Source organism: Alnus glutinosa, chromosome 1 (genome assembly GCF_958979055.1).
Source record: "Alnus glutinosa chromosome 1, dhAlnGlut1.1, whole genome shotgun sequence".
NCBI classification, from domain to species: domain Eukaryota; kingdom Viridiplantae; phylum Streptophyta; class Magnoliopsida; order Fagales; family Betulaceae; genus Alnus; species Alnus glutinosa.
The window spans coordinates 2,296,939-2,309,735 of NC_084886.1; the positions used below are offsets into that span (position 1 = coordinate 2,296,939).

The 12,797-nt window shown below is 35.8% G+C and overlaps 1 protein-coding gene across 1 annotated transcript; it reads left to right on the plus strand.

Moving 5' to 3' along the window:
* The first annotated feature begins 1,380 nt into the window (after positions 1–1,380).
* Positions 1,381–10,126, plus strand: LOC133865328 (probable thimet oligopeptidase). Its single transcript, XM_062301719.1, has 20 exons — positions 1,381–1,640; positions 1,789–1,910; positions 2,089–2,252; positions 2,653–2,743; positions 3,048–3,227; positions 4,254–4,334; positions 4,657–4,737; positions 5,362–5,454; positions 5,565–5,645; positions 5,771–5,933; positions 6,077–6,197; positions 6,331–6,403; positions 7,532–7,639; positions 8,136–8,233; positions 8,315–8,360; positions 8,531–8,627; positions 8,875–8,948; positions 9,022–9,126; positions 9,371–9,451; positions 9,694–10,126. Exons 1-20 carry the CDS (start codon positions 1,481–1,483, stop codon positions 9,802–9,804), a joined length of 2,130 nt encoding a protein of 709 aa, XP_062157703.1. The 5' UTR covers positions 1,381–1,480; the 3' UTR covers positions 9,805–10,126.
* Positions 10,127–12,797: the final 2,671 nt, after the last annotated feature.

The window sequence follows — 12,797 nt, forward strand, 5'->3', positions numbered from 1 at the left end:
AAAAATACCTCTATCGCAGGTGTTGACTGATAGGGATTTTTAGCTTTTTTCTTAAAAAAAAAAAAAATTGTTAGTAATTTGAGTAATACATATGAAAGAGCCTACTTATATGCCTAAATAAGTGACTAAATAATTCAAAATTTATTTGGATAATTAAATTTTATATGAGTTTTTGTATAATATATTGCCTAAATTAAGAGTAATTTGAACAACGAATTACTAGACATTCTAATTTGTTTGAACAAAATATTGAAATTTGTTGGCAGATCAAACAGTAAATAAAAGGCTTCGTAACTGTTCGTCGTGTTCGATACAATTGTTAGCAGAAGATGCTAGAATAGCAGTAAAGGGGGAACTCCATCAAATTCAACAATTTGAATAAAACTCACCAAGCGTGTGTGTGTGTTAGCAGAAGATGCTAGAATAGCAATAAAGGGGGAGCTCCATCAAATTCAACAATTTGAATAAAACTCACCAAGTGTGTGTGTGTTAGCAGAAGATGCTAGAATAGCAGTAAAGGGGGAGCTCCATCAAATTCAACAATTTGAATAAAACCCACCAAGTGTAAGTGTGTGTGTGTTAGCAGAAGATGCTAGAATAACAGTAAAGGGGGAGCTCCATCAAATTCAACAATTTGAATAAAACTCACCAAGTGTGTGTGTGATATGAATTTTGGTAGTGTTGTTGAAACATATGTATTAATAATTTTTTTAAAAATAATATTTAAATAAAATAGTAAAAGTGTATGTGTGTGTGAGATATGAATTTTGGTAGTGTTGAAACATATGTATTAATAATTTTTTTAAAAATAATATTTAAATAAAATAGTAAAAATAGATAACTAATACGAGATCTAAATATGAATTTTGGTCGTGTTGAAACATATGTATTAAATTATATAGGTTAACATAATCAAACTCATTTAATTAAATAGACTAAATCCCTTAATTCAAATTTATTTTGTGTTGAGTTCATATTAAATTTGCGTCGTGTAAAACATTACCCTTACTTGCACTCAAGATTTATGAAGAGCCCAACAAATTTGAATTTAAAAATAGGTATTATTTATGAGTAATGCTAAATATTATAATTTCATTTTATTAGAATCTCATAAAGCTAAATATTATAATTTAATTTTATTAGAATGATTAATTATTTAAATATCATTACTCATTATTTATATGCGAAAAATGTTTTAATTTCCAAATTTTTGGCCCACGAGGAAAAGCAGGCTTACGTCAAAATCCAATCAATCACTTTTTTCAACGCAACGCGGGGGCTGGTCTTGATACCTGACAACAATAACGACGATGGCTTACCTGTCCAACCAAATATTTAAAATCCCTAATTCGCGGCCCTATTTTTTCACCAATTTAAAAAAACTGAAAATGATCCGCGTAGCTTTAAAAACGTCGATTGCATTGCATTCCCTCCTAATTGCCGTTTGGTGAGCGAGAAAGCAGAGTGGGAGAAAGAGAAAATGACGGAAGGTGAAGGAAAGAGCAAGAAAATGGCCACGGAGGAGAAGAGAGACCGGACAAACCTACTCGCTCTAACCGGAACAGCTGCACTGCTCGCTCTCGCGGTCAACCTCGTTGTCTCCGCCTTCAACTCCCACAAGAAAAGGACAAAGAAGAAAGGTTCCCTCTCTTGACCACACTCTCCTATCTACTTCCGCTCAAATATATTCAGTTCATTTACTATTCCGCGATCTCGTCTAGTTCGTTTTTCATTTGTGACATCTAGTGTTTGTATCATATATATGTTTCAATTTGTGGTTGCTTCCAGATCTTCCAGGGTCTAGTGTTCGTGCTAATCTCTCGGCGTCGGAGATTCGCAGATTGGCTGACCGAATCATTGCGAACTCTAAAGTGGTTCATGACAGAGTTGCTTCTGTTCCTCTCGACAAGGTATTGACAAGTTCACAGCTTGTTGCACATTTCTGATATCAAATCCTATCGACTAGTTCATTGCTCGGCAAATTTCTCATTTTTGTTGCCTTTTGATTCCGTGATTGCTTCGATCTATCATCTATGCGTATGCTTATTCTTGAGCTGCTTTTCATGTATATTGAATTGAAAACGGCAGGTTACGTACACGAACGTTGTTTCGCCTCTGGCAGAATTAGAGGCACAACTGTTTCCAATGATACAGTCTTGTGTGTTTCCGAAGTTGGTGTCCACTTCGGATGATGTGCGCAAAGCGAGTGCCGAAGCTGAGCGGAAAATAGATGGTCATGTTCTGGTTTGCAGGTTTTATTTATGTAGTTTTTTTATTTAATTTCAAGTACTTGCTTCCCTTTTTCCCCTCTCTCCAATGGATTGGTACGATGCAATCACTATTTAGGGCTTTTAAATTCGACGTGATGTATGCTTAGCCGGGAAAAAAAATGCAGTTGTAATTGAAATACTTAAACTTCAGCTGTTTAGAAATGTGATATCATCAGAAGATTGTCAAAGAAAAGACTAAACCTTATTAGGGTGGAGAATTTGGTTATGGGTTCATGACCAACTGGATTCATGTATAATTTGCGAATTAAAAGGAAACGACTAAACCTTGTAGTGTATATGAAAAAAAATAAAGATTTTATTTTCATTTAGTTTACTCAGCATGGAAATGAAATATTTGTGGTATTTCATGCAAGCTGATCAGCAAGCGTGAAGATGTATACCGTGTTGTCAAAGCCATCGCTGCAAGGGGGGAGTGGATGAGTGCTGAAGCTAAACACTACATTCAGAGACTGGTAAGGGCCTATACACAAACACACGTATATATACTCAGCCTGTGTGTTTGTGCCTGCACTTCAATGCACGTGTATTACTTTTGGTGGTCAATTTTTTTGATTTTGTGACAGTTGTTTGGGCTTCTCAATTAGTAAGTACTTGCTTGATGTTAGCCTGAAATGGATATTTCCCTATGTCATCCATAGAACACGAGCGCCATCTTTATGCACATTGATATCTCTGTTTTTTGATGCATCTCAAGGATTTTATTAATTTGCATCAAAAGTTAGATCTGGATGTTGATTCTGTTCTAATCAGTGACAGGTAAGAGACTTTGAGCGGAATGGTTTGAACCTTACTGTAGCCAAGAGAGAGCAAATGCAGCACTTGAAAGATCAAATAGATGAGCTAAGCTTGCGATATATAAAAAATCTGAATGATGATAGTCCTTTTCTTCTCTTCAGTGAGGCTGAGTTAGCTGGTTTACCGCCAGATTTCCTCAAGGTTTGATATTTTTAACTTTCCTCTTCTGTTTTCCAGATGAATTTTTCTTGAGTGCCACTTTACAAGTTTAGTTAGGGAACTAATAAATAGACTCTTCTCCCTTCCCTTTGTCCAGATACTTTTTCAGGCAGGGTTATTTTGTTTTTAGGTGCATGAGTGTACGTGGTGAATTTGTTAATAACCTTAGATACATACTGCTGCTTCCATTGGGGGGGGGGGGGAATTGATAAGGGCCAGACCCTGAAAAGTTGTTTAACCATGTGATGCTGGACTATTCCTGATCCAAACCAACCACATGAAGATGTTAGTTGAAATAGTATACCAAAAAAAAAAAAAGAAGAGAAAAATAAGATAGAGAAGAGTCTGAAAAGGGAAAACTAGAAAATTAGGGTTCTCCTCCTGCTCATGTATTATTTATAATGGCCATACATAGTACAATTATATAAATGCCATCCAATATTGTAAGAGTAATGCTATAAATTACGTTTTTATCCCACAATGCTAACGTGGCAGGTCCAATTAACCCTTGGATCAATCTTTGTTAAAAAAAAAAACAAATCTAATGGTTGGTTGGAAATGACACATCAGTATTGTGGGATAATTGTGAGATAAAAATGTGGTATATAGCATTGCTCATTTTATAATAATAAAATAACACATCAAAATGTTGAACAAGCAATTTCTTAACAAAAATAATATGAGAATGCTTACAGCAGAAACAAAAGGCAAACTGAAGATTGAAAGATCCAAATGCTTAAATAATCATGGAATATGGTTTGGTTTTGCTGATGCTCAAAGGGCCAAAGCCCTCGCCATGTTTCAGACTGACCTATGATTGAAATGTTGTTGACATTCTTCTGAGCAAAACCCAATTTTTTAAATTAAATCTTAATACAGGTGAACCATATCCATGTAGAGGGGCAAACGAAAGCTCATTATTGCATAGTCTCTTCTTTGTCGCTAAAAAACTTAATGGATTTTCTGTGTAATGTATTGTTTTGCTGGAATGACTTTGTTCCTGGGCAGGGCTTAGACACAGCTGAAAATGGTAAATTCAAGGTCACTCTAAGAAGTAATTTTGTTGCAGCAGTGCTGGAACTTTGCAAGGTATGACATTCTGTGCTCATTAGTTGTATCCTGCCCTGTGCTGCTGCAAAATTAGTATGATACATTAATCTGCATACATTAATGGCATCAATGAATGCATTTAGTGGACAACATGTACATGCGGTGCATTCTGGTTGAATAAGTCTCAGATGCATTGGCTTATTAAATGCATAGTTATGGCAGTCATATCGGGAAGAAAATTCATTCTTTTTGTGCTCTGTTGTTTTGGCTTGCAATTGCTTTTAGATGCAGTTGTTTCCTGTTTGTTTGGGAGTGGGACTGTATTTATTTAGTTAACAATATCAATTTTGAGCTGGTGAAGGTAGGAAGGACAAGGAAGATGGTAGCTGTGGCATATGGGAGGAGATGTGGAGAAGCCAATCTTTCGGTCTTAAAGAATTTGGTATGAATCCATTAGACCAGTTTTAAGTTTATAATATATAAAAAATTGAATCCAAGCCCTTATTTTATCATTAAAATTTTCTGACTTTCTTAAAGGGAATCGGCAAGTTGATTTTATTGGTTGCCCATATTTAGATCTCTTGTGACTTAATCCTGTCTTTCAGCACAAAAAATCCTTGTCTTCCAAGACTTGTAAAATATTTGCCATTAGCGTTTGTTGAATATATAAAATTTAAAAGATATCACATGGGCTGCTTAAAAAACCAACATATTGTTTTTGTTTTGAAGAAAAATTCTATGAATTAAATAGCAGGTCCTCAAGTTTTGGTGTTGGTTTGCAACTCCAGGCAATCTAATATTGTGAAAGTGCTAATTGGCTTTTTGGTAAATGATCCATATTAGAGGTTGTATAACAGCTGGTGAGAAGCAACTGCAATAGCTTTTTTGTTGTATGCAAATTATTGGTGCTCAGCGGCAACTGTTTAACTAAACGAGGTTCTTGTTGGCATTTCTTCAAAAGTTTTAAATCATAGAGCAGGCATTTCTACTTGAGGCTTGAGTTTTTCTGCCTTCTTCTAACACTTCTTTCGATGTTATAAATCAATGCCCTTTTCTTATGATTCAGGTCCAACTGCGCCATAAATATGCTCGGTTACTTGGCTATTCAAACTATGCAGACTATGTTGTGGATCTTAGAATGGCGAAGACACCCTCAAAGGTTTATATAATGTTTCCTTTTCCTTAAAGTGATAATGGACAATTTTTATCTGAGGCCTGCTTTAGATGAAGCTTGTGTTGAGTTTCTTTGAATATTCCTATTGTATCCAGGTATTTGAGTTCTTAGAGGACATCTCCATCAATTTAACTGACTTGGCGACTAGAGAACTTAATATCTTGAAAGACTTAAAGGTTTGATTTTTAATTTTTTTTTTCTTGTATGAATACTTAAAGGTTAGAATAGAATGTGCTTGCTATATGACTCATCTGCCACGATTGTTCCATGTCTGATTGGTTTTCTGTGTGATGGCTATCAGAAGAAAGAGGAAGGAGATATTCCGTTTGGAATGGAGGATCTATTATACTATATAAAGAGGGTCGAAGAACAGAAGTTTGATCTTGACTTTGGAGCTCTTAAGCAATACTTTCCTTTCAATTTGGTTTTATCTGGGGTCTTCAAAATTTTCCAGGACCTTTTTGGTAATTATATACTTTTACTTTGGATGAGATTTCGAGTGCCTTTAGAATATTCTCATCATGAATGCTTTATGATGTCCAGTTGACTTGTACATTTCGGATGTAATAAGTAGTGATACTCACCCCTTCGTCTTTGTTTCACACAGGTTTAAGGTTTGAGGAAATTTCAGGTGCTGAGGTTTGGCATGGTGATGTTCGTGTTTTCTCAGTTTTTGACTTAAGTTCTGGTGAACTCTTGGGTTACTTCTATTTAGATATGTACACAAGGTTTGGTTTTACTTCTTCTTTCTTTCTTCTTCTCTTTTTCTCTTTTTCTTTTTAACATTTTCAGTTCTTGATCTATTTCTGATTTACTTATTTGAGTTTGAAAGACATGGGCATATGCTGTATACTTGGACAGGGAAGGAAAATATGGTCATACCTGTGTTGTGGCTCTTCAAAACGGTGCATTATCATTAGATGGTGCGCGGCAGGTGATTTTTACAACCCTAAGATTTCTGCTTTGAATCCATGGAAATTGAAATTGTGTAATTTATGTAGTTCAAATCTTGTGGTGCTCAATCGGACTTGAGGCTCCTCTTGAGTATTTGGTCATGCAATGCATTCCATCTGTTTGGAAAAATTTGAATCAGATGATGAATCATTGTTGAAGAAAAATAATCATTTTTAGTAGTAAGCTTTGAGAGTTTGGAAGCAAAGTACCATCTTAAGAAACTAATTTTTCATTTCCTTCACTACTATCACCTTTCTGACAGCGCCGCCACTGCCAGAAATGTACCTCCAAAATCATTAGTCCACCTCCTCTGCCACTGATGACACCAATGCCACCACCAACAATGACATTACCACCACATATGTTTCTATTAATTCCATGCCTTTTTTACCAAGTTACTCCTCCTTACTGGCACAGTAGTTTTAGTCGTCTGAATTCTGAAACACATACAATCTTAGGTAAATATTTGCAAGAATATATGGATTTTGGAATTCCTATATTGGTCCTTTTACAAACTATTTTCTTCTCTCCATTGTGGGGTCACTTGATGATTGGTCAATTTTATTCTGGCTAGTGTTTCACTCTCTAATTTGCCCTATATACCAAGATTGGAAGGTTCCCTGTTAATGAGAGGTTGTGTGCTGCATGCAGTACCACATGCCCTTGTGCTCAAAATATTTCCTCATTCTTGTACAGGAGTTCAGTTGATTGACTTATGTATTTTGCTCCTTTAACCTCTAGCATTTGGTGGTCTTCGTATGCATATTCAGATGAATGTATCTGTGTGTTCCTTAGCTTTAAGGTAGATTTGAGGCAATATTGGAAAAGAAATATGCATGACTTGGCATAAATATTGGCCTAGTAATTGGAGTGGCCAAAGAATAGGTTAAACGTCTTGTTGAGTTACTACTCTCTCTCTTCGGGGGACTCATAAAATAACCCCGTGTGGAGCCTGTTTTATCTTTGCCATGAGCATCATTTTTTAATATTTTATAATAATTTCCAAATCTTGTGTTTATGCTTATGAATTCCTGTGCTTCATACCTTGTTATCTGAACAAACGAATTTGCATTAAGTACATTATTAAATCTTGGTTTTCTGTAACCAGGTAGCAGTGGCACTACTGATTTCTCAATTTGAAAAAGACATTGGTGGTCATCCTGGGCTGTTGCGATTCTCTGAAGTGGTTAATCTTTTCCACGAATTTGGACATGTGGTATGTTTCCTTTGATCTTACACTTTATCTGGAATCAGAACTTGCATTCTCCTTCACTTTATCTTTGTCAGTGTTAGAAAGTGTATTGATACTGTACTGTATCTTGTTTGGTGTTACAAATTCTAGAAGGTGGTCTCAGTGATGGCAGACTGGTTTATTCTCTATGCTTTGGATGACTTTTCTCTGAAGGATGTTTCGCTTTTAATAAATGGAATGAAACCCCCATTCAGTGGCTAAGGAACCTAAACAATTTTTGTAAAAGACAATTTTTTTTTGGACTGCAGGCACTGTGGTTGCTTTTGTGTAATATAGCTTTTATTATTTGATGGTTTTTCCACACTACTTAATGGCAAGATCCACTTCATTCAATGTCTCTTCACTTAGTGTATTCTCTTGACAAGTAACACCATTTGTTTCTATAGCAATTATGATAAATTGTATGTCCACTGTAATATGATGTTGTCTATACTTTACATGGTCTTTCTTATTACTTTAGGTCCAGCATATTTGCAATCGTGCAACATTTGCTAGATTTTCTGGGCTGCGTGTAGATCCTGACTTCGTGGAGATCCCTGCTCAGGTGCTAGAAAACTGGTAAGTAATGGATCAAGTTGTTTCATATTCTGATTAGAAAAAACACAAACTCACCTTTCAAAACTTCTGGAGAATTTTTAGGTGTTATGAGAGCTTTGCTCTGAAGTTGATATCTGGTTTCCATCAGGTGATACATGCTTCTGACAAGATTTTGATTCTTTATAGTTAATACTTGGACTGTTAATCTGCGCCCCCCCCCCCCCCCCCCCCCCTCTTTTCTTTTTTCTCTTTCCGAAGTGGTCCTTTTTTTTTTTTTTTTGATATAGCTAGACTTTTATTTATTTATTTGGATTGAAGGATATCACAAAGCCCATCAAGGATGAGATATGTAAATCACTCAAAAGATGGCGACATTCCTTTTCTGCGCTTAAATTGAAGCAAGAAATACTTTATTGTAAGTTCTCTTATTATTTGACTTGCTGACTGGAAGTTTCCTAATGGCTAACTGCAGGTTTTGGTTTCCTGCTTGTGAAATGGACATTATTTTAGAATGTAAAACATAACAGATTATGAATGATTAGTTTCTGCAGATAATATCTTTAGTATAACTCAATATGTGTTCGTGTCTCAGGTCTTTGGGATCAAATTAGGTTCTGCAGATAATCTCTCAAGTGTAACTCACTATGTATTTGTGTCGTCAGGTCTTTTTGATCAAATCATACATTCTGCTGACAATATTGACGTTGTTGAGTTATTCAAGCATCTCCATCCAAAGGTAAGCAACTATTACGTTAATTCTTTATAAAGTTGCATTTATGGATATATAAAAACCTTTTTTGTTCCTCCAGGTGATGTTAGGTTTGCCAGTGTTGGAAGGAACCAGTCCAGCTTCATGTTTTCCACGTACTGCTATTGGTTATGAAGCTGCTTGTTACAGTCGTATCTGGAGTGAGGTGTGGATCTCCTTTTTATCACAGTCGCTTGTTGCAGTCATGTACTGTGGAGCAACATATCCTTTATAATTGTATTGATCATATGTTTGTTTTCCAATTATTGACGTTTTAGTTACTCTATTCACAGTTGCCATTGTCTGTGATCCTTAATACCCAAGAATTAGAAAAATGATTGGCTTGGAGGATCTGTCCACATTAGTTTTGAATCTAACAATCATTAATGATGCCTCAAATATGCCTGCAGGTTTTTGCAGCTGATATATTCACCTCAAAGTTTAGTGGTAATCCTTCCAACCAGTACGTTGGCATGCAGTTCAGGAACAAGGTAAATTAGTCAAATAACTCAAACACCCATTGGCTATAATATTGTCAAACATTCCATTGGATTCATTTGTTAATAATATCCTTGGAAAGTGCGACTTTAGTGTCAATTCTTGCCTTGTATTCCTAAGAATTGCATGGTATCTGTTCGCACTTGTCTTACTTTCTGTCTGTAATGAAAATTACAGTTGTTAAAGTCAACTTAGTTTTTTTTTAATTATTAATTTTTTGTTAATATTTTGGCAGGTATTGGGCCCAGGAGGAGCCAAGGAACCTGTTGAACTTCTGTCAGACTTTCTTGGAAGAGAACCATCAATTCAAGCTTTTGTTGACAGCAAAGCCGAGTATAGTTTGTGATGTAAATAGCCTCGGTAACTTCTCTCTACTGCAAGACAAAATTCACTTGGCATCCTGCAATTTTGTTGCCAGCAGAAATTATAGTTTTTGCGAAGTTATTATCAATCTTTCGTGTTCAAATTGCTGATCACATCTTTCTTGTACTGGTTATATTATCTATAGCAGCAATGAATTCTTAACGGACGTTAGCAGTAATGAATCATTTACAGCTGAGAGTCCTACATGTTTAGTTGCCAGAAAAAGTTAAAGGATGTTTTCTTTTGGTTTTGTATTTATATTTTGTAGATAACCCTTATGGCTCAGACTGATACATTTCACTGCTTCTCTAAGCTTGCGTGAACTTATCTTTTTTGTTCCATCATATTGTTTATTCGTCTGGTTGACCTGCATGATGATTTAAACTCAAATATTAACATGGCTGCTTGTAAAAAAATAATCAGTGATCCCCTGGTTGCAGTTGTTATTTAACAAGTGCTTTTCCGTGAATCATGTTTGGTACATATGCTTGTATGCCCTAGTTAATTTATAGGATGCTGCATCGTGGACCGTTTGAATTGGGTTGAGATGATTGGTCATTATGATGGTATCTTGGCTTATTAGTCTTGCTACACGTAGGATACAGGATGTGGATTTCCAACAATTTGTTGCCCGGGTTGCTAAGACAGCAAAGGTGAGAGAGAGGAGCCTATTTGTCCAAGCAAAGGGGTGGGTTGCCCGAGACCTGCTTGGACAAGTAGATCGTATAGTCTTTCACATAATCACATTTGCTGCCTAAATTGATAGTAATCTGGACAACAAAATTACTAGAAATCTATGTCATGGGACATGAAGGTGGGATAGATCCCAATTGAATAATGAGATATTACAGCACCTCCGAAAACCAGCCTCAAGCCACAAAAAAATATTATTCTATATAAGAATAGTATTGCAGAAGGAAATAATTATAGAATTTGTATTGGTTTGACATCCTAAATGCTGCTTTATATGCTTTTGTTTTGGCCACTTTGCATTGTATGCAGTATTTGTATTCAGGGAATCATTTTGAAGTTTTCAAAATCAGCCGTGGGATTTGGAGGACAATAATGTCTTGAAAAGTGCACCGAGACATGATCGAACAAGCCAAATTTCACGGGTCCAACAAGCACCTGCCCACTAGAAGTCTAGAACAATACGATTTCTTTTCTTCCTTCCTAGTACGCCTTTCTTTTATGGCTTTGACAAAATTTCATAGTTGTCTACGGAGACGCCTAAGTTCTAATGCTTAGGCAAGGGACAATTCAAATGTTTATAGAGTTCATTCTTGCTTGAACACAAAATAATTTTCGCATATGCCTGTGTTTGGGGACATATCAGGGGCAGAGAGGGGGCCATAGCCTCCCAATCGCCCAAAAATAGGCTCGATCTTGCCTATGTTCACCTGAGTGTGTTTGGAGAGTAGCTGAACAGAGATAAACACCTAGAGACTCGATGTACTTGATCTATCTTCAACGTTCCATTTATTCAGTAGATTTCGCTTTGATTTTTATTTTTTTTGTTAAAAGTCAATAATAGAATAAGTTCAACGATCGGTCTCAAGTCTCAACCAAAACAGCATAAATTAAACTCCCATCTTCACGGTGACTCAAAATAGAAAGAAGAAATTACGACGACTTGGACAAAGAGCTCATGCTAGCATCACGCTTCCTTCACCTTCTGAATTTTCAACACTTTTTCACATGTTCTACATTCCCACAAAGAAGGCTGGAATGGTCCTTGCACGGCGAAGATAAAGGTCAAAACCTCTGGTATAATAATCGTTTGTCATGGGACTCATTCTATGTCTCTAAGACCTTGCACAACTGTTGTGCAATAGTCATTTTTTATCCTACAAAAGTCATGGATGCATCTTGTATTCCATGTGCACAAAATAGTAATGACAAAAGCGTGATAGTCTTAAACGTGTTCAAAGTGCCAAGCAAGTCAATCTTTTATTTAGCTAAATGAACGAAAATGAGAATATAACAGAACATCTATAAGATATGCCTTACGATTTATAGATTTATAGAGGCCAAAATGTGCGTCATCCCACCATGATAAACACGTGTGAAATATGTTGCCATATTTGATAGTGTAATGGGCAGGAGCAGCATTTTGATACTTAGAATAAAAGGGTGGTTAAAATTGAATTGGGATGCTTTGTTGGATGTGCCACACAAAAAGATGGGAGTGGGATAGTACTGTTTTGGCAACCCTAGGGATGGTGACTCCTTATATAGTAGATCCGACTTTAGCAGAGACAATGGGTGCATGGCATGTTGTGCAATTTTGTTGTTATCTGGACATTCATCAAGCGATTATTGAGGGTGATTTTTCGATAGTTGTGTTAGCTATGCGACGAGGGGGTTCCTACTGGAGTAGTTAGACCAGGTTTGGATAGAGGAATGTCCTTCCTTTATTCAGAGTATTGTACTTGTTGAGCAAGATTTTATTCATGATTAATGATATTTTATCATTTTCCTTTAATAATAATATATATGATGATGCCACGCCCTTTAAAATTTTTATATGATGTGTCTGTATGTTTATCATATTACAAAATATACACCCTTAAATACAACAAAATAAAATTTATAATACAAAATAATTTCGCTTGAAATCTCGTAATTAAGTTTAAGTAGACAGTATAGCCTATCAAATGGGGTGATAAGGAGAGGTGAGACGGTTCATAAATAGCAAAAGGGCAAGACTACCTATTCCTAGTAAGTTCCCCAACTCGGTAAAGGAAAATTGAGAGACTAGGAAAAAGGAAAGAGGAAGTTTCCTTGAGTAGGAAACTAATAGCCCAGGCTCTTTATTTATATTGGTAAATTTTCGTGTATATATATAGGATCTCTTGTTAATGTTCAAATAAATATAAATTTCGTATATATTTATTTTCGTATAAATAATCGTTCTAGATTTGTTTTGAGTAATAGAATCAATTTATGAATTTTAATAGTAGATAAAAATAAAAC